Source organism: Myripristis murdjan, chromosome 18 (assembly GCF_902150065.1).
Source record: "Myripristis murdjan chromosome 18, fMyrMur1.1, whole genome shotgun sequence".
Classification (NCBI taxonomy): Eukaryota; Metazoa; Chordata; class Actinopteri; order Holocentriformes; family Holocentridae; genus Myripristis; species Myripristis murdjan.
Window position 1 is genome coordinate 25,940,496 of NC_043997.1, and position 26,545 is coordinate 25,967,040.

The following is a 26,545-nucleotide window of genomic DNA, read 5'->3' on the forward strand; positions in this document are numbered from 1 at the left end:
ATCCCAATAGTAAACAAACTATTTACAGAACAAGTTTAAGAATATGAATATTCTTAAGTGCATCCATGAATACAACACATGCAGTAGGCAATTATGAAGTACTAAGTAAAATGCAATGATTTTCTATTTTTTATGATGAAACAGTGTGATTTTGTTTTATTTATTTATTTATTTTTTACTAGCTAACATAGTATATACTCCTGATCAAAATTTTAAGACCAGTTGAAAAATTGCAAGAATTTACATTTTGCACTGTTGGATCTTAAGAAGGTTCTAAGTAGAGCTTCAAAATGCAAAAAGAAGAAATGCGAGTGAGACAAAAAAAAAAAAAAATCGAGTAAGCAATTTATTGCAAACAGCCATTAAACTGAAATAGGCTGTTCATCAGCTGATCAAAAGACCACTGCCTTTAAAAGTCCAAATCTTGGCAAAAATGTGGATTCAGTGTCATTTTCTGTCAGGTATCCACACTGTCATGACCTCCTGATGGCAAAGGCAAAAAAGCTTTGTTGTTAATCACCTCAAAAATTTGTTTCTGCATGCTTGATGCTAGTGTTTCCAGGAGGCTAGTGGGAATGTTGCTCCAAGTGGTGAAGATGGCTTCACAGAGGGCATCCACTGTCTGAACTGGTGTCCATTTTTGTAAACTTCCCTTGCCATCCAATCCCAAATGTTCCCAATTGGATTTAGATCAGGGGAACATGCAGGATGGTTGAAAAGAGTGATGTTATTTCTCTGGAGGAAGTCCTTTGTCAGGCGGGCATTGTGAACTGCAGCGTTGTCCTGTTGAAAAACCCAGTCATTACCACACAGACAATAGCCTTCAGTCATGAGGGATGCCCCCTGCAACATCTCCACATAGCCAGCTGGCATTTGACGCCTCTGCACAACCTGAAGCTCCATTGTTCCATTGAAGGAAAAAGCCCCCCAGATCATGATGCCGTCCCCTCCACTGTGCCGTGTAAAAAACATCTCAGGTGGGATCTCCTTGTCATGCCAGTAATGTTGGAAGCCATCAGGACCGTCAAGGTTAAATTTTTTCTCATCAGAGAATAATACTTTCTTCCACCTTTCAGTGTCCCATGTTTGTGCTCTCGTGCAAACTCCAAACGGGAAATTTTGTGCCGTTGAAGGAGACGAGGCCTTTGGTTTTTTGTTCTTAAAACCCTTCTCTTGCAGATGCCGTCTGATGGTTGTTGGACTACAGTTGCCACCAGTGACCAGCTTAATTTGGGCCGAGGATCGTCCCGTGTCCTGACGGACAGCCAATTGGACCCTCCGGCTCAGGGACGGTGAAATTTTTTTGGGTCTACCACTTGACTTTTTTGTTCCATAACCCTCAGGACCTTTTAAGAAGTTTAAAATGTCTTACTGTCTTACTGCGTCCAACCTCAGCAGCAATGGCACACTGTGAGGGCCTTGTTGTTGGGCCTTGCTTATGCAGCTCAACAATCCGCCTGCATTCAAAGAGAGAAAGCTTTTTTGCCTTTGCCATCAGGAGGTCATGACAGTGTGGATACCTGACAGAAAATGACACTGAATCCACATTTTTCCGAAGATTGGTGCTTTTAAAGGCTGTGGTCTTAAACTTTTGATCAGCTAATGAACAGCCTATTTCAGTTTAATGGTTGTTTGCAATAAATTGCTAACTCATTTTTTTTTTTTTTGTCTCACTCCCATTTCTTCTTTTTGCATTTTGAAGCTCTACTTAGAACCTTCTTAAGATCCAACAGTGCAAAATCTAAATTCTTGCAATTTCTCAACTGGTCTTAAAATTTTGATCAGGAGTGTATAAACATCGCATAAAAAGTAGCCAAAGGAAATTTGTGTTTGGTGGATTATTTCTTAGTTGTAACAATGCTTCTTGGCAAAAAATCTTATACCGTTGGAAAGCCTAATTATTTCCCTTTTAAATGGTGCCACATTTGTAAGGAACATGCATTTGTGGGATGAGCAGCGGAGCGGAGTATGTGGGTTGCGGCAATGAAAAATTTGCCAAATCTTTTCTGCCAATGCCAAACAGCTTATTCTGCCACTGACTCTTGTTTGGTGTTTGGTGGATTGGATGATTGACGTTTGAAGAAACAAGACATATTGGCAATTTAACAATTTATTCATTGAACAAACAGGAGCCTCAGTAGCATGTGGAAGAACCATACACAGCCACAACAGCCTGGCACCTCCTCCTCATGCTGGTTACCAGCCTGCTCACACACTGCTGTGGGATGGCATCCCATTCTTCAACCAGCATTTGTCGCAAAGTCAGCCAACGTGGCTGTGTTGGTCACTCTGGCATGAACTGTCAAGAACAACACACTGGCAGACACAAATGAAGGCAGGCAGACAGTCACAGTTCTCAAGGTTGTTTATTACGGTCCGGGGGCCTATTTCACGAAACCTAGATTAGGCTTTAAGCCTGGATTTAGCAGCTATCCTGGCTTAATATAGCCAGGATTAGGGATTAATGGGTTTCATGAAAGGTGGATTATTTTGCGAGATCATCCTGGCCAGTAAACCTGGCTGTAATTAGCCTGAACTCTGTTTCATGAAAGTAATCCCACCTTAATTACCATGGAAATTTAGCCTAAGCCTTAGCCTGCTCCGGACCAGGCTAGAAGTCAATCTTAAGTTAATCCAGTGCCCTGTTGTTCAACTTTGTGAAATTACTATTAATCAATGACTCCAGTTGTAAACCAATGACTTTGTAAATTCAACACCTGTTAGTATATGGACTAATTTCAAATTATGCTACATTCAAATAAAATGACAATAAATGCATTAAGATGTAATCAGTTTAATTATATTACTCTAATAGTGTGTGACCATGAATCATAATTGTTTCACAATGGCTCATGTGATATAATCATTGTCACTCTGTTATAACATTGTAGTTAATATTATTGTTAGATGTTTAATAATAACTTACCCTACTTTCTTGAGATTTCAAAAAAAAAAAAAAAAAAAAAATGGCTGACAACATTGCAAGGGTGTTTTCAATTAAGTCAACGATAAGAGTAATACAAAAGCCTGTGTAGGAGTGATTCTGGCTGGTTCTTTAGCTTCACAATCCAATCCAATCCAATCCAATCCACTTTATTTATATAGCACAATTTTAACAAACACAAGGTTTTCCAAAGTGCTGCACAACAAGATAAAACACCACAAGATAACATAATAGAAGCAGAATAAAAGGTAAAATACACAATAGGATAACACGATAAATAAGATAAGATAAAATAATAATATAATATAATAAAATAATAGTGTAATAAAATAATAATAGAATAATGGAATAATAATTTAAATAGACTAAAATAAATAATGTAAAATGCACTGCCCACACAGGATAAAAAACATGCACACATAAAATCATAAATCATAAAATCAAAAACTCTACATGGTGTCAAAAGCCAAAGAAAAGAGGTGGGTTTTAAGAAAGATTTTAAAATGAGACAGTGAGGAGGCCTGCCAAATGTGCAGCAGCAACCCATTCCAAAGTTTTGGAGCTGCAATGGCAAAAGCTTGTTCCCCTCTGAGCTTTAACCTAGCTTTAGGCACTGTCAGGAGCAGATGGTCAGCTGACCTGAGAGAGCGGCTGGGTGTGTTGGGTGGTGCAGCAGCTCTGAGAGGTAGGGTGGGGCAAGGCCATTCAAGGCTTTAAAAGAATTTTAAAATGAATCCTAAAATGGACGGGCAGCCAGTGGAGTGAAGCTAAAATAGGTGAAATGTGCTCATACTTGCTTGTGCCAGTTAAAAGATGTGCAGCAGCATTTTGTACTAGTTGAAGATGAGCAATGGAGGATCCACTAACCCCCATGTAAAGCGAATTACAGTAATCCAGCCAATGGCTTGTCCTTTTTTGCCGGAGGTTGAAGATGAAGAGGCGCTGATCTTTGGGGGACGGTCTACACTACATTTGTAGTCTGCTTGGCCCCCGAATTTCACACCGCACCGCAAGGAGCCATGCCTTAACAGTGCCACAAATGGTGTGTATCACTATGAGATTCTTTGCAAGCGGTTTGTTCCTGTACACAGTTTGCGATGCAGAGAATCTCAGCAAAGCCACTGTGTGCAGGACAATTCGCAAAGTATACCTTGCCCTCAAGACTCTTTCGCCGGTATTCATGAAGTTCCCAGGACACAAGGAACTAAAATATATAAAGGAGGTCTTCTACCAAATTGGCGGTAACATGAATTTAAGTCAAGATAGAATAATAATAGGCCTACTTATGTGTAACTTTCGAGTAGTAAATTAAACTATTAATTAGATTTTTTTTTTTTTTTGCAGGATTCCCAAATGTAATTGGTGCTCTTGACTGTTGCCATATCAAAATCAAAAAGCCCTCAGGTGACCATGAGGGGGACTTTGTGAATAGGAAGTGGTACCACAGCATCAGTGTTCAAGTAAAAATGACTCATCGTTAATATAAAATATATATGCATTAATTGCGTAGGCTACATTAAGGGTGCGTTCGGATATAGGCCTATAGCACTGAGCACATTGGCCAATAAGCCATTCAGAGAGTGCTCACTGTGTACTCCGTCCCTAATTAACATTTCTTAATTTACCGTTTCAGATGATCTGTGATGCTGATTTGATCCTAACTAACGTTGTGGCATTGTGGCCAGGGCCGGCACATGACGCCAGGATATTTAGATCCTGCTCGCTGGCCCAGAGGCTGGAACTAGGTAGTCACATCGATTTGTTCATCAAGATAGTTTCCAATGTTTTACCCTGCTATGTATTAATGCAGCGCTATCTATTGCATTTTTGTTCTCAGTTGAATTCCTAGGCTTGCTCCTTGGGGACAAGGGGTATCCATGTGAACCTTATCTCCTGACCCTGTTCCCAAAGCCCTAGACCCCTGTTGAAAGGCACTACAACTACGCCCATGCCCGTACCAAGGCAAGAATTGAAATGGCGTTCGGGGTCCTGAAGGCCCGATTTCAGTGCCTGCACCACCTCAGGGTCAAACCGGACAACATTGCATGCATCAGAAAGGAAAGGGCTCCCACAGTGGAAGTGATGCAGGAGTGGGATGACATCCCACACCGATACCCAGACAACCCTGAGGGGACTGTAGTCAGGGAACGTTATGCACACAATTTTTTTACATAATGTTCTTTTTTTTTTACTTATTTTTTAATAGGGTTCTTAAAATTAATAACTAAATAAAACCAATGTAAAATGCACAACTAATTGGTCCCAGACTATTTTAGTGGACAGATAACTATATCGAGCCTACTGTACATTCATGAAAGAGATGACATGCATTTCCAAAAAAAATTATTCAGTCAGCTGTTGAGAGGGGAAAATGTGATTACTCAGTGTGTTATAATCATGCTTACAGTTTGCATTGAAATGATAACCATACTTGTTTTTCCAGCACTTGCATTTCCAAGTCCAGCTTCCTCATTCTCTTTTCTTCCCTTTGGATGTCCAATTCCAGCATCCTTTTCTCTCTTTTGATCTGCAGTTCTGCCAACTCTCTTTTTTTATCTTTTAGCTTTGGCTCAATTTGTTTTCGGAGGTGTGTGGCGTAGAGTGTTCTCACAGTCTCTGAAGTCTTTTAAACACATATCAGTTAGCATAGCAGCAGGAATTGTGCATTGGGGACGAATGACCTTCAGTTAATATTCACTGCATTGCCAGCCTGGGTCCCAGCAGGCTGAGTGTGATCAGCTTCTGCTGCTTCTTCATACCAGTATGTTTGTTCCTGTTGGGAACTTATATTTTCTATGACAACCACATCGCTGATGTCTTAGTCAATATGGTCTAAAAAAGTAGGCCTATTTATTGTACAGATGATTGACATGATACCTCCATCACCGACACGGTCTCCTCGTCTCCATCTGCCTCAACATCACCTTCGAGAGTCTGTAGATGTCCCCCCCGGATCCCCTCCACAGCAGGCCTGCCTTTATTTAAGGCCAGGGCCAAGTCTTCTGCTGGTGTGAAGTCCTGTGTCGGAAGGCCACTGCCTGTGCCACACATATGTTTTCTTCTTAATTGCTAAAACCAGTAAGCACATGAAAATGTGAGCAGGCAAAATGTGATTCATCCACCTTCATTTGTACATTGTATTCAGTGTATTGAAGCTCTTACCATTCTGCAAGATGTTTTTGTCTTTGATCTTGCATTGCTGCCAGGTGCGAATGGTGCCTGTGCTGTTGGTGCTTTATGGACATGAATAAGAAATGAATTATTTAACAAATGAAACTAGAACACATTACAACAGTGTTTCCCAAAGCAGATTCCAGGGACTCTGTGGGTTTCTTTAGGGGGGTCTAAACTGATCCTTACAAGTCTTTAACTCTGACAGTGTACAAATGGAACCAAATGGACCCGTTTTGTACACTGAGTTAAGGGGAGAGCTTGAAAAGTAAAGATTTGAGAAACACTGCATTACAGCCATGTAGGCTGTAGGGGGAGGCTATGTGCATTCCTCTCAGTCTCTCGTAATTATGGAAGAACACATTTAATTGGTATTGCCATGCAATCATGACACTGCATGGCACTGCAGATAGAGTGCATATAATAGGCCTGTAGCATTGGAGATTAGTAGGTTGACAACTGCTTAGCCTATATATTTATGGACTAAATAATAATATAAATAATATATATATTTTTGGACAACTTACGCATTAAGTTTGTCGACAGCACTTTGCCATGCTTTCTCCCTTGCTTTAATTATAACGCTTGTATTGCCTTTACGGTTAATAACCTCCTTCACTTCCTCATATGCTTGTATTAGGCTCTGAGTCTCGTCCAGACTGAAACACGCAGCCCTCTGCTTCAATACAATCGACCGGCATGGTCTTTTGAAGGGAGACGTGAACATGCACCAGCCTGGCTTTCACAACCCGGACTCGCTAAAGTCGCTCCTTCTCAGCCTGACTTGGCTTTAGTGGAATGGAATAAACCAGGCTGTGCGGGACAGGCTTTAGCAAACCTAGATTTGGCTTATATCCTGGCCTATTTAATTCACCCGAAATCCAAAAGGCAATCAGACAGGCAGAGGTACCAAAACGACAGGCAGAAGGAATCAAAAACCAGGCAGACAATCTCTCAGGCGAAGGTACATAGGGGCAAAGACGAAACTCGGAAAAACTCGGAATAAACTGGTCAAACACGGGGAATCTAAACTGATAAACGCTGGAATGCTGCTACAATGAGACAAGACAATCTGGCACTAAGGCACTGGGGAGCACGGCTTATATACACAGGAGGGAGGGGACAATGAGACACAGGTGGAACACATTGGGATAATTACCAAAAGGCAGGAGGAGAACAAAGAGGGGAAGTAAACACAGAGACAACACAAGGGGAGATGAGACTATCAAAATAAAACAGGAAATGAACCAAAATACACATGAAAAACACAGACCCTGACATGAACAGCAAGCCCAAGCTGATCCCACAAGTGTTAAATAGGGTTGAGGTCAGGACTGCTGGCAGGCCATTCCATCCTCTCCACTCCCAAATTCTGCTTGTGGTTTCCTGTGCTCCTAGAGAGCCCTGTGTTTCCCAGTGCTTCCTAGTTGTTATTATTAAATATTTTTGTTTCCTTATGAGCTTACTCGCCTGCTTGCTCCTGCATTTGGGTCCTACCAACCTCCTCACGTGACACATTAACTGGTTCCGTACAAGCAGATGACATCACAGCTTTCCCGTCCTGGCATCCATACTGGTGAACTTGGTCTCCTTTAGCTACCAAATTTTATGATTTTAGTGATGCATTTTAGTACTGGCAGCATGATCGATTACAGACCAACCCCCTGTGAGGAAGTGTGCAGCCACAGATTTTGTGTTCTTGAGTGTTTCTAAAGTTTTGACTTTGGCCTTTGAGTTAGCAGAACCGCTATTATGTCTCAGACTTTTTGACTTTGTAAGCCTATTTTTGTCACCTGTCTTTTCTTTGTCATTCTTTATTATTTCCGTTGTGGAGCATGATGGCTGTTGATGTTGGATGGATTGCACATTTCATCAGACTTCACAAGGAGTCCCTTACATGTTCAACAGGTTGACTAGGTCCCGTGTCACTTAAATGACGGTTTTGGATGCTGATGGACTTCAGCAGCACGAGGACCATGTCTGTGAAAGTGCAAACACCTCTGCATCCTGCAGCAAACCACAGAGGGTGCTGCACTGAAAGATGTACAAAACACTAAACACATAGGTAAAGATCAATAGACCTCAGTGCATTAACTCCTTCATTTCATTTATGTCATCATACCAGAAACAGCATCAAGACTCACAAAGCCTTTAGCCTGGTTTTGTGTACAATGTAGCAACTAGTAGTGAAAAAGACTAGGAACTTAAAATATGAGAAGATGTATTTAGTCTGTCTGTCTTGTGCTGATTGGTGGATGTTGTGTGCTGTTCACTGTATCTTGGCCTGTGTAGTTAAGGGCCAGGTTTATGCAAATCAACTTTAGTGACATATTGATTGAAGGAATCAGTTTACCTTTCACAGCACAAGACACCACAACAAAGTCCTGACACATCCGTTTTCTTGGTTTATTTCCAGCCAAGGTTTTTTTTTTATCATCACACAGTACACTTTATATTAAGGAACACATTTTAACCATTAATTATTTGCTTAGTTATTAGCATCTTATTCTGCACTATCATCTTCTACCAGGGTAGAGCATTAGTTATACTTCATCAGTGCTTTCTAGCAGTCAGTAAGGAAGTTGTTACACATGAATTGGTCTCCTAGAGTGCTTTTGTCAGCATGAGGCTTATATAAGTGGAGAATACTGACAACAATACTCAATCTCCATCACTCAGACATTCTGAATAACTTTAATTTGTATGAATGAATGAACACAACAGTAAAGGTGCTGGTAAAATAATAGCCATTTTGAGCTTTGTCCAAAACAAAGTACAAGAACCCCACTGGATAAAGAAAAGGGGGCTTTTAACCATGAGATCACTTTACTTAAGTGTTATATTGCATGTTATGTTGCACTTCTGTAAAGCTGATCAAGCTTCTCTGTTACATGTTCACTGTAAAGGATGGTAAGGGTGGGACTAGCACAATTTTGTTATTTTGGGAAGAATTTAGTCGGGTGTGGAAATGTTTCCACTGCTACAAGCTTTCACTCATCAAAAGCAGGTCTTGGTGAAACAATGCACTTTGCTGTTTTTGTGGCTTTTGTTTGGGAGAAGCACATTAACACAGATCTAGCAAAAATAAACTGAGCCCCTTGGTGGATGTAATGCTTGCTTATGTCACAGTGATAGGCTGTGAGCAAATTATTCATGAAAATCTTTACAACCAGTTGTGGCCAAAGAGATACAATCAGACATCCATTTAGTAACTTTTTGGAGGGGCAGATATGGTGTGTGCCAGATTTTATGAATATGGGCTCAAATTTGTAGGAGAAGAAACAAGAAAATAAAAATAAAATGAAGAGTTTTGGAAAGCCTTCAGAGTGAGCATGTCTTTGGCATCCTAAGTCCTTATACTTGTAGAATATGATGGTGTGGGGTTGTAAATGGTTTATAATGTCTAATAATAAACCACTTCTTCTATATTGCATTATGATAAGTAACTTTTTCATTGTAATTTGTAATTTAAAAAAATTATATTTATTACAGCTGAAATAACTTTGACAGGAAAATGCAGGAAAATCCATTTTATGCTTACAAATAGACACTGCTAAAATCATCAGTCATGTTACAGAGAAACAAAGCCTGATCAAAGTGCAGTTCTATTGCTTTATGCTGGAGTACACACAGACAGGGTCTGTGTTGTCCCTCTGTCTTCTTGGTCTGTGAGCCTTGTTTACACTTAAACCAGCATAATGGAGGTTGTCTGCATCTTGGCCCTGGCAAGAAGAAATAAAACAGCAAATCACAATTACAACCTAAAGAAACACAACAGAAACCCACCGAAATGCTTCAGTGTTGTGCTATAAAAAAATCTTTGTGCAGTCGTACAACAGTTAATCAAAAAAGAAAGAAAAAAAAAAACTAACCCCAACATGTTGAGTAGAAGCAGTGGAACTTCTTGCTTGAGAGTCTGGTTGAGGGAAAAAAAAAAAAAAAACAGACAATGAATGTCCTCTTGCTGAACTACCATGTACACTGAAAACACACCATCAGATACAAAGAATCCTAATCACCTGTGCAGTGGCCACAGTTTCTCTTGTGCATCTTGTACACTGAGGAAGCCAGGATAACAACCAGGGTGATGGTGAATGCCAATGCTGCGCTCAAGAAATACACCAAGACAGGAGGAGAAGCCACCTCATCTGCAGACATCCACACATTAGAACAACCTTTTTTCTGTCTTCATATTAAGTTTGGTGAAAATGGAATAACAACTATTTATGAAATGAAACAACCTCTGCTGAAAACATGACTCACTCTCAATGTCTATCTTGGTCCCGTTTCCAAACAGTATCTCCCCACATGAGAGCACAGCACAGTAGTAGGTCCCAGCATCAGACAGATCCAGACTCTTCATTGGGAGGTTGTAGACACAGGCCTGTGTGTGTGTCATGGGTTTCCTCTTACACTGATCATCAGTGACTCCATGTGTGTAAATGGCTCTTGGTTGAGAGTGTCCTGAGCTCCTGAACCAGTAAACACTGTGTTCTCCATCACAGGTGCCAGTGTGCACTGTACAGTTCAGAGTCACAGAGTCTCCTGGCTGGATGGTCTGAGACTCCGACTGATGGACGACAGCTTGGATGTTCAGACCTGAACCCTGTACACTGAGAGTAACTCCATCCCCAAATTCAAAGTCATTGGAATAGCTACCTACGCAGAAATAAGTAGCGGAGTCTGAATGTTGCAAATCTGAGATCTTCAACTGATTCCCAGTAGTTTCAATTTCCAGTTTGAAACGTGGATCATTCTTGAAGTTGTCATAAAAAATGGCATTTTTACCGAACTTATAGAATGTACACATGAGGATTGGTTTCTGTCCCAGTGTTTGCTTATACCAGAAAAACTTAGCTGCATCATCACCGTCATAAAAGCATGACAAAGTCACGTTGTCCCCGACGTTAGCTGATAGAAAACCACTGTCTTGACGAAGAGACGAGGACAATTTCAGCTCTGCCAGATGAAGTAAAAAGACCAAAGACATCCACAATTAATTGTATGTCATGATGGGGATGATATTATTATTTACATACTATATTGCAGAACAAATATAAAATTCATTTAAAACAATCACATGTAAATTAAACATACAAAGCCAAGCTTAACAGTCTAAAAAGACAACACTCACCAATGCTCAATACAAATATGCACATCAGATGGAAATTAACGCTCGGAGGTGCCATTGTGTTCAAGAGTCTGTGCTGAATGAAGAGGATCTGGGTACACTGCACTCTTTAGAGACAAGACTGTGTTTGATTGGTCCAGCACAACTGACAATGAATGCCCTATTTAGGCAATATTGAACACTGAGTAACAGCCCCCTACAGGGTCCGTCCTTTAAAAGAGACACGTGGAAAGAGATACAGTATCTGAAGCGGAATATAACTCCTCATCCTGACATTAGCTTTAAAATCAGTAAACTAGAAATTACCTGCAAACACTGCTTTAAGATACAGTCCAATTTTGCTGGTGTGATCAACAGCAAGGCATCCCAACATGTAAAAACATTATGAAGAACACAAACAGGAGTACTCACTATGTGTGAGATGTGGGGCTCCTCACCCAGGAGGTTTTGTATATCAACTCCTACCTGTTTGTCTGCCTCTGCCTCTCTCTCTCAGTCTCTCTGCCTCTCTTCCTCAGTGACTCATTTTCTTTGAGGACGCCTATATAAATACTGCCACTGACACTGCCTATATCTTCTTCTTTGTGCACTCAGTCATACCCATAAGACTGTTAAAAGGTATCCGAACAACAAGCCTTACTTGACAAGAGGTATAAGAGAATGCATCAACAGGAAGAAACTAGCCTTCAAATTAGGGAAGACGGCAGGTGCCAGAGCTGCTCAAAAGGACCTCAACCAGCAGCTGAGAACAGCACGGCTGCAGCACAAGGAGCAGGCGGAACAGGAGCTGTCCAGTTCCAACATGAAGAGGCTGTGGGACTCTATTCGAGATATGACTAACATGGACACTAAAAAGAAGTCCCTGTACGCCTATAACGAAACTGCCAGAGCAAATGAACTAAATAATTCCTTTCTGCGTTTTGAAACTGACAATGACAGAGACTGCTGTGCAATTTTAGAAAATGTGTGCTGTAATGTAGGGGAGGACAAGATTGTTATTGACCCTCCAATAGTCACCAAAGTTTTTAAATCCATACATGTGAAAAAAACAAAGGGGCCAGATGACATGTCTGCTTATTTTCTTAAATCTTTTGCTGAAGAGCTCTCACCTGTATGGCACTGGCTTTTTCAGCTCTCCATGGATACACTCTCTGTGCCAGAGCTCTGGAAAAAATCCATTATAATTCCAGTACCTAAAAAAGCATGCCCTCAGGTGGACAATAATTATAGGCCCATGGCCCTCACCTCTAATGTAACCTAAGCACTAGAGAGACTTTTATTAAATGTGCTACGCATGGAGGTGCCGCCGTCCCTCGATCATTTCCAGTTTGTTTATTCAAAAAAACGCAGCACGAGTGATGCTATTTCCACTCTAATGCATCTTGCTGTGAAACATCTGGAAAATCCTGCTGCATATGCCTGGTTGCTTTTTATTGATTTTAGTTCGGCTTTTAATTCAATCCAGCCACATATCCTTCTGGAAAAATTAGTGGAGCTGGATGTGAATCTGTTTTTAATTAAATGGTATCACTTCTTCCTTTCAGCCAGGTCACAGCAGGTGAAATTCAACTCTGTCCTCTCCAGTGCAGCCGCAAGCAGCACAGGGGCTCCCCAGGGGTGTGTGGGCTCACCTTTTCTTTTCACATTGTATACGAATGGCTGTGTCAGCTCAGCCCAATCAATTTGTAGTAAAGTTCTCAGATGACACTGTTATCCTCAGTTTACTTACACACAGCTGCTGTGGACAAGTTTTATTTGCATTGCTGCACTCCCACACACCCAGTGCATTATGTTTTTTCTTTATTTTTACTACTTTCTACATTGTAGATACATGCTGAAGACAACAAATATATGAAGCAAGATATATGGAATTATGTAGCAAAGAAAAAAATTGTTAAATAACTCTAAATATGTTTTATATTTTAGATTCTTCAAAGTAGCCACCCTTTGCTTTGTTGACAGCGCTGCAAACCCTTGGCCTTCTCTCAGTGAGCTTCACGATGTAGTCACCTGAAATGGTTTTCACTTCACAGATGTGCCTTGTCAGGGTTCATTTGTGGAATTTCTTGCCTTCTTAATGGGGTTGGGACCATTAATTGTGTTGTGCAGAAGTCAGGTTGGTACACAGCTGACAGCCCTTTTTGACAACTGTTAGAATTCATATTATGGCAAGAACCAATCAGCTCAGTAAAGAGAAACGACAGCCCATCATTACTTTAAGAACTGAAGGTCAGTCAGTCCAGAAAATTGCAAAAACTTTGAATGTCCCCAAGTGCAGTCGCAAAAACCATCAACAGCTATGATGAAACTGGCTCACATGAGGACCCCCCCCCCCCCAGGAAAGGAAGACCAAAAGTCACCTCTGCTGCTGAGGACAAGTTCATCCGAGTCACCAGCCTCAGAAATTGCAAGTTAACAGCACCTCAGATTAGAGGCCAGATAAATGCCACATAGAGTTCTAGTGGCAGACTAGAACTGTTAAGAGGAGACTGCGCCAATCAGGCCTTTTTGGTCAAATAGCTGCTAAGAAACCACTACTAAGGAAAAGCAACAAGCAGAAGAGATTTGTTTGGGCCAAGAAACACAAGGAATGGACATTCCTTGTACTTCTTGGCCCAAAAAAAAAATCGGTGCTTTGGTCTGATGTGTCCATATTTGAGATCTTTGGTTCCACCCGTCGTGTCTTTGTGCGACGCAGAAAAAGTGAACGGATGGTCTCTACATGCCTGGTTCCCACTGTGAAGCCTTGAGGAGGACGTGTGATGGTGTGGGGGTGCTTTGCTGGTGACACTGTTGGGGATTTATTCAAAATTGAAGGCACACTGAACCAGCATGGCTACCACAGCATCCTGCAGCGACATGCCATCCCATCCGGTTTGCGTTTAGTTGGACGATCATTTATTTTTCAACATGACAATGACCCCAAACACACCTCCAGACTCTGTAAAGGCTATTTGACCAAGAAGGAGAGTGATGGAGTGCTGCGGCAGATGACCTGGCCTCCACAGTCACCGGAGCTGAACCCAATCGAGATGGTTTGGGGTGAGCTGGACCGCAGAGTGAAGGCAAAGGGGCCAACAAGTGCTCAGCATCTCTGGGAACTCCTTCAAGACTGTTGGAAAACCATTTCAGGTGACTACCTCTTGAAGCTCATCGAGAGAATGCCAAGAGTGTGCAAAGCAGTAATCAAAGCAAAGGGTGGCTATTTTAAAGAATCTAAAATATAAAACATGTTTTCAGTTATTTCACATTTTTTTGTTTACTACATAATTCCATGTGTTTGTTCATAGTTTTGATGCCTTCAGTGAGAATCTACAATGTAAATAGTCATGAAAATAAAGATAAACATTAAATGAGAAGGTGTGTCCAAACTTTTGACTGGTATATATATATATATATATATATATATATATATATATATTTTTTTTTTTTTTGGGTTTTATGTTTCTTGTGATTTTATGCTTTTTGTACGCTGTGCAGCATTACCCTCTGTCCAAGACAAATTTCTGCCATGGGAAACTAATAAAGTAAACCATGGTCTTGACCTTGACCTTGACTGGTACTTTCTGCATGGGGTTCATATGGGACAGATGGGCGAATCTACATTACAGCCGACAAGACCTACTGCTGCTAGGATTACAGAACGAGGGAACAGTTAGAACCAAGTTTCTCCATTCGCGCAACATACTGGCAGACATAGCCAGAGCATGGGGCTCTCCATGGTTCATTCTACCGGAGAACAAGAGGAGGAGGCGGCGTCGCAACAGAAAGCAGAAACGGGGCCGCAGAGCTGGCGCATGGGAGAAGCTAAGGAAATCGCCACACAAACCTCTGCTCCCCAGCCTCTTCCTCACCAATGCCAGGTCGATTGTGCACAAAATGGACGAGCTGAGGCTACAACCGTAAGACAACAAACGCATCAGGGACTGCTGCGCTCTGATAGTTTCGGAGTCCTGGCTTCACTCCAGCATACCGTATGAGGCTGGTGGAGCTAGCAGTTCGCATTCTACATCGCCATGATAGGAACAGCAACTCACTGAAACAACGAGGTGGGTGTCTCTGCATTTACATTAGCGAGAAATGGGCTAATAACACTAAGACTGTAGACAGCCACTACTCTCCAGACTTAGAATATCTGTCGGTCAGATGTAGACCTTTCTTCCTTCCACAGGGGTTTTCATCAGCTGTTCTAATCGCAGCAGTGCACATAGCTCCCAATGCTAATGCTAACACGGCCCTTAGCCTTCTACACAGTGCCATTTCCACCCAACTGAACAAATACCCAGAGGCAGTACACATAATGGTGGGGGGCTTCAACTTCAAGTAGTGTTTTCCAAATTCCATATGCATGTAAAATGTGCCACCAGAGGGAAAAACCTACTTGACAAAGTCTACTCTAACATTAAACAGGGGTATAGGTCTATTCCAACACCCCACCTGGGCCAGTCGGACCACATATCCTTGTTTATATTACCAGCTTACACCCCCCTTAGGAAGAAAGATCCCCTCACCTCAAAAACTATTCAGACTTGGCCTGATGGTGCCTCCTCACGGCTACGGGACTGTTTTGAAAACACAGACTGGAGAATCTTTGAATCCCAAGGCCTGGAGGAGTACACCACATCTGTAATCTTCTGCATCAAGCACTGCACAGACACTGTCACCATTGAAAAACGCATCAGGACCTTACCTAGGGAAAGAAACTCCACCTTCAGGTCTGGTGACATGTCTCTGTACAGTGCAGCCAGGGCAAACCTGAAAAGGGGCATCAGACAGGCCAAGCTGGACTACGAAAACAGCAACAACTCCAGGCAGGTGTGGCTGGCGGTCCAAAACATCACAAACCACAAACCCAGATCCAACGCGGTGGATGGAAATACTGCGCTAGCAGAGGAGCTTAACTGCTTCTTCGCTCGTTTTGAGCATAACACCTCAGCAGCAGCTTAATCACATCCTCCACCAGCAAACACCAGCCACACCATCACAGTGGAGGGGCATGAGGTGAGGGTGTGCTTAGGAAAGTAAACCCCAGGAAAGCAGCAGGACCCGATCACGTCCACGGGAGAAGGAGTGTGCTGACCAGCTCTCTGGGGTTTTCACTGAAATATTCAATCGCTCCCTAGCACAGGCCACTGTCCTATCCTGCCTGAAATCCTCTACCATCATCCCTGTCCCCAAAAAAGCTTGAATGACTACAGACCAGTGGCTCCCACTCCAGTCATTACCAAGTGCTTTGAGAAGCTGATCAGATCTCACATCATCCAAGCACTTCCACCTTCACTTGACCCCACCAATTCGCATACAGGAAAAACAGATCAACAGAGGATGCCATCGCCATAGCCCTCCACACAACCCTGACCCACCTGGAGCAGAAACACAGTTATTCCAGGCTTCTCTTCCTTGACTTCAGCTTGGCATTCAACATGATCATTCCTCACATACTGGTTAACAAATTAATCAACCTCGGCCTCCCACATTCCACCTGCATCTGGATTAAGGACTTCCTCAGCAACCGCCCACAGAGAGTCAAAGTATGGCCTCACCTTTCCCCAGCACTCCACCTCAACACTTGCTCCCCCCAGGGTTGTTTGCTGAGCCCTCTACTTTTCACTCTGTACACCCATGATTGCTCCCCCACCCACCCAAGCAACTCTATTGTGAAGTTTGCGGACGGCACAACAGTAGTTGGGCTCATCACCAGGGACAATGAGTCTGTATACAGGGATGAGGTGGAAAAACATTCAACCTGGTGCAGCGACAATAACCTGGTCTTAAACACTAAAAAGACCAAGGAAATAACATAGACTTCAGGAAAAGCAGACCCGACCCACATCCCATACACATCAACGGGGACTGTGTGCATACCTGTTCTCAATCAAGAAATCACTTAAATAGGACCTCTCTGCCAAAGTGAAGTAAACCAAAAGATCCTCAAAAGCTAGACATCATGCTGAGATCCAAAGAAATTCAGGAACAAATGAGAAAGAAAGTTATTGAGATCTATCAGTCTGGAAAAGGTTACATAGCCATTTCTAAAGCTTTGGGACTCCAGCGAACCACAGTGAGAGCCATTATCCACAAATGGTGAAAAGATGGAACAGTGGTGAACCTTCCCAGGAGTGGCCGGCCAACCAAAATTACCCCAAGAGTGCATCGACAACTCATCCAAGAGGTCACAAAAGAAGCCAGAACAACATCTAAAGAACTGCAGGCCTCACTTGCCTCAGTTAAGGTCAGTGTTCTTGACTCCACCATAAGAAAGAGACTGGGCAAAAATGGCCTTCATGGCAGAGTTCCCAGACGAAAACCACTGCTGAGCAAAAAGAACATAAAGGCTCGTCTCAGTTTTGCCAGAAAACATCTTGATGATCCCCAAGACTTTTGAGAAAATACTCTGTGGACTGACGAGACAAAAGTTGAACTTTTTGGAAGGTCCGTTACATCTGGCATAAAAGTAACACAGCATTTCAGAAAAAGAACATCATTCCAACAGTAAAATATGGTGGTGGTAGTGTGATGGTCTGGGGCTGTTTTGCTGCTTCAGGACCTGGAAGACTTGCTGTGGTAAATGGAACCATGAATTCTGCTGTCTACCAAAAAATCCTGAAGGAGGATGTCCGGCCATCTGTTCGTGACCTCAAGCTGAAGCGAGCTTGGGTTCTGCAGCAGACAAAACACACCAGCAAGTCCACCTCTGAATGGCTGAAGAAAAACAAAATGAAGACTTTGGAGTGGCCTAGTCAAAGTCCTGACCTGAATCCGATAGAGATACTGTGGCATGACCTTAAAAAGGCGGTTCATGCTCGAAAACCCTCCAATGTAGCTGAATTACAACAATTCTGTAAAGATGAGTGGGCCAAAATTCCTCCACAGCGCTGTAAGAGACTCATTACAAGTTATCGCAAACACTTGATTGCAGTTGTTGCTGCTAAGGGTGGCCCAACCACTTATTAGATTTAGGGGGCAAACACTTTTTCACACAGGGCCATGTAGGTTTGGATTTTTTCCCCCCTTAATAATAAAAACCTTCGTTTAAAAACTGCATTTTGTGTTTACTTGTGCTATCTTTGTCTTATATTTAAATTTGTTTGACAATCTGAAACATTTAAATGTGACAAACATGCAAAAAAATAAGAAATCAGGGAGGGGGCAAACACTTTTTCACACCACTGTATATTCTCATGTGCAATTTCACGTGAAGTTTACATCCCCCAGTGCAATATATTTATATTATTGTCATTTCACTTTCTGTAATATATTTTCACTTACTGTATATATATTAGTGTTTTCTTTTTTTCTTTTTCTTCAGTTACTGTTCTTGTTTTTAAATTAATTATCCTTAAATTATCTTTATGTTGAAACACTGGAAATGGAAACGCACACAATTTCGTTATGCTTTTGGCATAATGACAAAGATTAATGATTTCTGATATTTTGGAAAGATTCAAACTTCCATTATTCATATAGTCATGGTATCCCTGAGTATTTTAATGTCACCGATGCACAAATCAAATCAGATTTGTGTTAATTACTTGACTCACTTGAATTGGACTTGGAATTGGACTTTTGGTTTGGACTGTACTTTTGTTTCTCTGTGTTTTCCTTGTGTATTGGTGTAGTTTCTTTGCCCTGCTGTGTCACTCCCATTAGTGGTTTCACCTGTGTCTGACTGCTCAGACTTGTTTGCCCCTCCCAGTTCCACACCTGCCCTGAGTCTGTGGGATTATCCCTGGTTGTCTTGATCCCTTCTATAGACAAGTTTACGCGCCAAATCCTGGGGGGCGCCATTACCCTACAAAAATGCACTTCATTTCCGCCGGAAGTGGTTTGCGCAGCGCATGCCGGTGTAAACAAACTTCCATGCTAACGCAGCTTCGTCTAGACATATAGCTCGCTGCTCGTGAGGTTTCAATTTTAATAATTATGTCCTTACAATGGGAACACGATTCAACCACCTTGACTGTTTGTGTGAAAATAAAAGTTTATGTAAATGTAAAAATGTAATTTCATTTCATTATTGCACTGAACTACGATCATGAATGCTAGGCCTTATGTTCCTTAGTGTAACAGTTTCTTTTAACACAGTTCATCATTCATAGTAAGCTCATGCTGTACATTAATAACACTGGATAAATGAATTGCTTTGAGGAAACTAAACAAATGGCTTCAACAAGAGAACGTGTTTAATCCTAACAGGTATTAAATCGTAAAATACAGAAGCAGCCCACATAATTACATCAGTATAAAAATATTCATATATAATATTAAAAACTACAATTCACACAGTATTTGTTGTGTTTATCTGTATTTAATGAACAACATGGCTGGGTGCTGATAGACAGGGACACAAGGCAAGATTCTAAGCCTCACGAGGCTCTCTGATCAGTGGACTCTTCAGGTTAACTAGGCCAGCACACTACCGCACACGTTGTTCCCGAACCACTTTTTTTTTTTTTTTTTTTTTTTTTTTTTAAGTATCGATCTTTAATTTCCTTTCGTCAGCAGGACAGAGAACCTATGGATGTCTGTGGCTAAAAACAAACCAGCACGCCAAAACGGAAATGGATTGCATCGATGGGAGGAGTTTAGGAAGTAGAGCGGAAACGGCTCATAAACTTGTCTATTGTTTCCCTCGGCCTCTCCTCTGTGTTCTCCTGTATTGTGCTCAAGCCCCTTCCCCAGGTGTCTTATCTAATTGGTTCCTTGTGTATTTAAATCCTGTCTTCAATTCAGTTCTTGGTCTGATTATTGTCTTTGCTGCATGTCATGCTTGTGGTTTCCTGTGCTCCTACAGCTTCATAGTTATTGTTAAATATTTTTGTTTCCTTTTGCGTTTACTTGCCTTCTTGCTCCTGCATTTGGGTCCTACCAACCTCCTCACACTTAAGGAATGATTGGGCCAAACATGGACTCAGCGGAGCAACGCCTTTTTGAAGAAAAGGTTTTAGAGTTTGATCAGACTGTGGATAACCTCATGTCAGCTCAGTCCCATCAGCAGGCTGAGCTCCTGAAAAGGATCTTTGTCCAGCAGCTGTGGTTCAAGGAGAGGCTGTGGGTGAGTCATGTTGTCCCCCACTTGGATGTTGTCTGTGAAAGACTAAACAGTTACCTGCAGAACACCTCACTGAAAACTTCCTGCAAACCTGCACCCCGGTCGACTGCCACTGAGCCTGCAACTCAGCCTATTAGGCTGGGTTTCATGCATCTTCAGCCAGCCCACACTGCCACCATCCAGGGAGATTCTGCCTTTACCGCTGGCATCAGGGGTGTCTCCACCTGGCTTGCACATTTTATCGGAAGCCACAATTAGTTCCTTGCATGTTCAAGAGGTTGACTAGACCCTGTGTCACTAAAATGAGGGTTTTGGATGTTAATGGACTTCAGTAGTACGAGGACCATGTATGTGAAAGTGCAAACACTTCTGCATCCTGCAGCAAACCACAGACGCTGCACTGAAAGAGATACAAAACACTTAGTGTGTAAGAAAAGATCAATAGACCTTCATTTCATTTCTGTGATCACACCAAAAACAACATTAAGACTCACAAAGCCTTTTGCCTGGTTTTGTGCACAATGTAAAAAAAAAAAAATGACTTGGTACTTAAATTATGAAACACACAGTACACTTTATAATAAGGAACACATTTTAACCAATTTGCTTAGTTATCAGCATCTTATTCTGCACTACTGTCTTCTACAAGGGTAGAGCATTAATTATACCTCATCAGTGCTTTCTAGCAGTCAGTAAGGAAGTTGTTACACATGAATTGTTCTCCTAATGTGCTTTTGTCAGCATGGGGCTTAAATAAGTGGAGAAATACTTACAGAAATAGTCATCTCCATCATTTAGACATTCTGAATAACTTTGAATTTTATAAATGAAAACACAACACTAAAGGTATTGGTAAAGTAATTGCCATTTTGATATGTTGTGTTCCAGATTTTATGAATATGGACTCAAATTTGTAGGAGAAGAAGTAGAAAAAGTTTTGGACAGACTTCAAAGTGAACATGTCTTTAGCATCTTAAGTCCTTATACTTGTAGAATTTGATGAAGTCAAGTTGTAAGTGGTTTATAATGTCTAATAATGGACCACTTCTACTATTTTGTATCATGATAAGTAACTTATTCATTGTAAATCATAATTTAAAATGTTATATTTATTATAAGCGAAATAACTTTGACAGGAAAGTTCAGGAAAAAACATTTTATCCTTTCAAAGAGGCACTACTAAAATCACCAGACATGTTACAGAGAAGCAAAGCCTGATCGAAGTGCAGGCCTATTACTTTATGCTGGAATACACACAGACAGTGTCTGTGTTGTCCCTCTGTCTTCTTGGTCTGTGGGTCTTGTTTACACTTAAAGCAGCATAATGGAGGTTGTCTGCATCTTGGCCCTGGCAAGAAGAAATAAAACAGCAAATCTCAATTACAAACTAAAGAAATACAACAGAAACCCACCAAAACACTTCAGTGCTGTGCTATAAGAAATCTTTGTGCAGTAGTACAACACTTAATCAAAACAGAAAAAAAACTCACTTCTACATGTTGCACAGAAGCACTGGAACTTCTTGCTTGAGAGTCTGGTTGTGGAAAAAAAAAAACAGACAATGAAGATCCTCTTGCTCAAGTGCCATGTACACTGAAAACACACCATCAAATACAAAGAATCCTAATCACCTGTGCAGTGGCTACAGTTTCTCTTGTGCATCTTGTACACAGAGGAAGCCAGGATAACAACCAGGGTGACAGTGAATGCCAATGCTGCGCTCAAGAAATACACCAAGACAGGAGGAGAAGCCACCTCATCTGCAGACATCCACACATTAGAACAACTTATAAAGATTTTTTCTCTCTGTGTTCATTTTGAGTTTGGTGAAAGCTGAATAACAACTATTTATGTAATGAAACAACCTCTGCTGAAAATGTGACTCACTCTCAATGTCTTTCTTGGTCCCGTTTCCAAACAGTATCTCCCCACATGAGAGCACAGCACAGTAGTAGGTCCCAGCATCAGACAGATCCAGGCTCTTCATTGAGAGGTTGTAGTCACAGGTCTGTGTGTGTGTCGTGGGTTTCCTCTCACACTGATCATCAGTGACTCCATGTGTGTAAATGGCTCTTGGTTGAGAGTGTCCTGAGCTCCTGAACCAGTAAACACTGTGTTCTCCATCACAGGTGCCAGTGTGCATTGTACAGTTCAGAGTCACAGAGTCTCCTGGCTGGATGGTCTGAGACTCCGACTGATGGACGACAGCTTGGATGTTCAGACCTGAACCCTGTACACTGAGAGTAACTCCATCTCCAAATTCAAAGTTATAGGAATAGCTAGATACGCAGAAATAAGTAGCGGAGTCTGAATGTCGCAAATCTGAGATCTTCAACTGATTCTGATTAGTTTCAATTTCCAGTTTGAAACGTGGATCGTTCTTGAATTCGTCATAAAAATGGCATTTTTATCAAACTTAAAGAAGCTACACATGAGCAGTGGTTTCTGTCCCAGTGTTTGCTTATACCATAAAAACATAGCTGCAACATCACCTTCAAAAAAGCATTTCAAAGTCACATTGTCTCCGACGTTAGCTGATAGAAAACCACTGTCTTGACGAAGAGACAAGGACAATTTCAGCGCTGCCAGATGAAGTAAAAAAGAACAAAGACATCCACAATTAATTGTATGTCATGAGGGGGGTGATATTATGATGGACATACTATATTGCAGAATAAATTTAAAGAATATTTAAAAACAATCATATGAACATTAAATGTACAAAGTCAAGCTTACAAAAACAGTCTAAAAAGACGCAACTTACCAATGCTTAATATAAATATGCACATCAGATGGAAAGTAATGCTCGGAGGTGCCATTGTGTTCAAGAGTCTGTGTTGAATGGAGAGAATCTGGGCACACTGCACTCTTTAGAGACAAGACTGTGTTTGATTGGTCCAGCACAACTGACAATGAATGCCCTATTTAGGCAATACTGAACACTGAGTAACAGCCCCCTACAGGGTCCATCCTTTAAAAGAGACACGTGGAAAGAGATACAGTATCTGAAGCGAAATATAACTCCTCATCCTGACATTAGCTTTAAAATCAGTAAACTAGAAATTACCTGCAAACACTTCTATAAGATACAGTCCAGTTTTGGTGGTGTTATCAACAGCAAGGCATCCAAACATGTAAAAACATTATGCAGAACACAAACAGGAGTACACACTAAGTGTGAGGTGTGGGGCTTCTCACTCAGGAAGTTTTATATATCAACTCCTACCTGTTTGTCTGCCTCTGCCTCTCTGTCTCAGTCTCTCTGCCTCTCTTCCTCAGTGACTGGTACTTGTTGCATGACATTCACATTTTAGCAAGATTAAAACTTCCATTATTCATATAGTCATGTTAGCCCTGAGTGTTTTAATGCCACCTGATGCACTAATCAAATGAGTAAGAAAGAATTCTGTTAATTGCTTGACTCACTTCAATTGCACTCTCCCTGTGGAACACATTGGACGAAATGTCTGGACCTCAAACATCTAAAAAAAGTACTGATGTTTGTGTAATGTGTGAGGAAATGTTCAACTTGTGCAAATCAAGAAATGGAAAAGGATGCAGAAATTGCTTTCGGCTTGTTTCAGGCTGCACCGGAAAATCCTGAAACTTGGCCGTTGTCTCCAGAGGTGAAATTATCAGATAACAGCCAGGGGTTTCTGAGATATGGTCAGGACACATTAGAAGGATACAAGGATACAAGGAAGTTTATCGGTCATTATACAGCAGGTTGTATAATGAAATTAAAATGTGGTTCCCTCTTGACTTGATTAATTGATTGTATAAAAAATAAAATTATTAAGCCTGGAGGAGTTCAGATGGTGCATTTAGTAGTCTCACAGCCTGAGGGAAGAAGCTCCTCTGTTGTCTGGTGGTACGGCAGCAGATACTTCTGTATCTTTTGCCTGACAGCAGCAGGGTGAACAGGCTGTGACTGGGGTGGCTGTTGTCTTTTAGGATCCTTTTGGCTCTGCACAGGCACCTCACCTCACCGATATCACTGATGCTTGGTAGATGGGTGCCAATGATGTTTTGGGCAGTTTTAACCACTAGTTGCAGAGTCTTCCTGTCCTGGGCCGTGCACATCCCATGCCAGTTTGTGATGTTTCCAGTCAGGATGCTTTCAATCGCTCCTTTGTAGAAGTTGACAAGAACTTGGCATGAGAATTTTGCTTTCTTAAGTTTCCTTAAGAAATACAGCCGTTTTTGAGCTTTTTTAGCCAGGGCAGAAATATGTGAAGTCCATGACAGGTTCTCTGTTATGCTGATTCCCAGGAACTTGAAACTGCTCACTTGCTCCACCTCAGCTCCATTGATGTAGACAGGGTTGTGTGTCTTTGCCTCCTTTTTTCTAAAATCAACTATCAGCTCTTTGGTTTTGCTGACGTTGAGCAGTAGGTTGTTTTCTGTGCACCATTCTGCAAGATGGTTGATTTCCTCCCAGTATGAAAACTCATCATTGTTGGAGATCTGGCCTGATGATGGTGGTGTCATCTGCGAACTTCACAATAGAGTTCTCTCCATGTCAGGGGTTGCAGTTGTGGGTGTACAGCGTGAACAGGAGGGGGCTGAGCACACAGCCCTGGGGCACTCCGGTGTTGAGCACTAGAGTGGAGGAGGAGAGACTGCCAATCCGAACTGACTGGGGTCTGTTTGTGAGGAAGTCCAGTATCCAGTTGCAGAGAGTGGTACTGATGCCCAGAGTGTTCAGTTTTCCAATCAGCTTCATGGGGGAGATTGTGTTGAAAGCTGAGCTGAAATCAACAAACAGCATTCTGGTGTAGGTGCTGCTTTTCTCAAGGTGAGTGAAGACTGAGTGGAGAGCAGTGGAGATGGCATCCTCTGTGGATCTGTTGGTTCTGAATGCAAACTGCTGGGGTCCAGACTGGCAGGGATGTTGTTCTTTATGTGCTGGAGAACCAGTTTCTCAAGGCACTTCATCAGGATGGGGGTGAGTGCCACAGGGCGCTAGTCATTTAGATCAGACACTGCAGACTTTTTAGGCACAGGGATGATGGTGGCTGTCTTGAAGCAGGTGGGAACACTCTCCTCTGACAGCGATATGTTGAAAATGTCAGTAATGACATCTACTAGCTGGTTGGCACATGTTTTTAGTACACGGCCAGGGATGTTATCAGGCCCAGCAGCTTTACTCATATTCACTTTCAGCAGGACTTTCCTCACATCCACTGTGGATACTGCCAGTGGCCGGTCCTCTGGAGGCGGAGTAGACTTTACAGCTGATTCCCTGTTGAGGAGGTCAAAGCGAGCATAAAATGTGTCTAGCTCGTCTGGTAATGTGGCCTCACACATGATGGGAGCGCTCCTGCTTTTGTAGCCTGTAACACGTTTGACCGCCTGCCACAAGTCTTTGCTGTTGTTGGTGTTGAGGTCTCTCTCCAGTCTCTGCTGGTACCTTCGCTTTGCCTCCTTGATGCCAGCTTTCAGTTTTGCTCTGGCAGTGTTGTAGGCTTCTTTGTCACCTGACTTAAAGGCAGCTTTTTTGGCTCTACATAGAGCTCTCACCTCTCCATTCATCCAGGCTTTCTCATTAGGGAATGATTTAACTGTCCTTATTTTTACCACATCATCAGCACATTTGCTGATGTATGATGTCACTGATGATGCGTATTCTTCAAGGTCAATATGGTTCTCCTGGGTAGCAGCATCTTTAAACATCTGCCAGTCTGTGCATTCAAAACAGTCCTGTAGAGCTGCTGTAGCTTCATCTGTCCACACTTTAACTGTTTTTACAGTTGGTTTGACCCTTTTTGTCAGCTGGATGTAGGTAGGCAGGAGAAGCAGGGAGATGTGGTCTGACTGGCCAAAATGAGGACGAGGGAGGGCTCTGTAGCTGCCAGGAACATTGGTGTAGACATGGTCCAGTGTGTTGTTTCCTCTGGTGGAGATGTGGACGTGCTGGTGGAATCTAGGCAAAACAGTTCTGAGGTTCGTTTGATTAAAATCCCCAGCAACAATAATAACAGCATCTGGCTGTTTTGCCATCTGGCTGCTGATGACCTCATACAATTCCTGGAGTGCATTTTTTGAATTTGCATCCGGTGCAATGTAAACAGCAGCAACAAACACACTGGTGAATTCTCTAGGCAGTTAATATGGCCGACATCTCAGCAGTAAAAACTCAACGTCGGTTGAACATTTTCCATCCACTCTGACTGCACCTGTGCACCAAGCATCACTGATGTACACACAGAGTCCGCCCCCTCTCGTCTTACCGGAGTCGTGTGTT

General features: G+C 42.0%; 1 protein-coding gene and 1 pseudogene across 1 annotated transcript; both read right to left on the minus strand.

Moving 5' to 3' along the window:
• Positions 1-9,720: 9,720 nt before the first annotated feature.
• On the minus strand, positions 9,721-11,308 carry LOC115376191 (uncharacterized). Its single transcript, XM_030075685.1, has 5 exons — positions 11,250-11,308; positions 10,379-11,074; positions 10,135-10,263; positions 9,988-10,031; positions 9,721-9,837 (listed from the first exon to the last, which is right to left on the minus strand). Exons 1-5 carry the CDS (start codon positions 11,302-11,304, stop codon positions 9,721-9,723), a joined length of 1,041 nt encoding a protein of 346 aa, XP_029931545.1. The 5' UTR covers positions 11,305-11,308.
• Positions 11,309-21,455: 10,147 nt separating this feature from the next.
• On the minus strand, positions 21,456-23,116 carry LOC115376195 (immunoglobulin kappa light chain-like; annotated as a pseudogene).
• Positions 23,117-26,545: the final 3,429 nt, after the last annotated feature.

What these genes read in the sequence shown, in the direction of transcription:
- LOC115376191 (XM_030075685.1), bottom strand. Translation starts at nt 11,304, where the DNA reads ATGGCACCTCCGAGCGTTAATTTCCATCTGATGTGCATATTTGTATTG. An exon ending in CATATTTGTATTGAGCATTG is followed by an intron (nt 11,075 to 11,249) that starts GTGAGTGTTGTC and finishes TTCATCTGGCAG; the next exon opens with AGCTGAAATTGTCCTCGTCT. An exon ending in GACCAAGATAGACATTGAGA is followed by an intron (nt 10,264 to 10,378) that starts GTGAGTCATGTT and finishes GGATGTCTGCAG; the next exon opens with ATGAGGTGGCTTCTCCTCCT.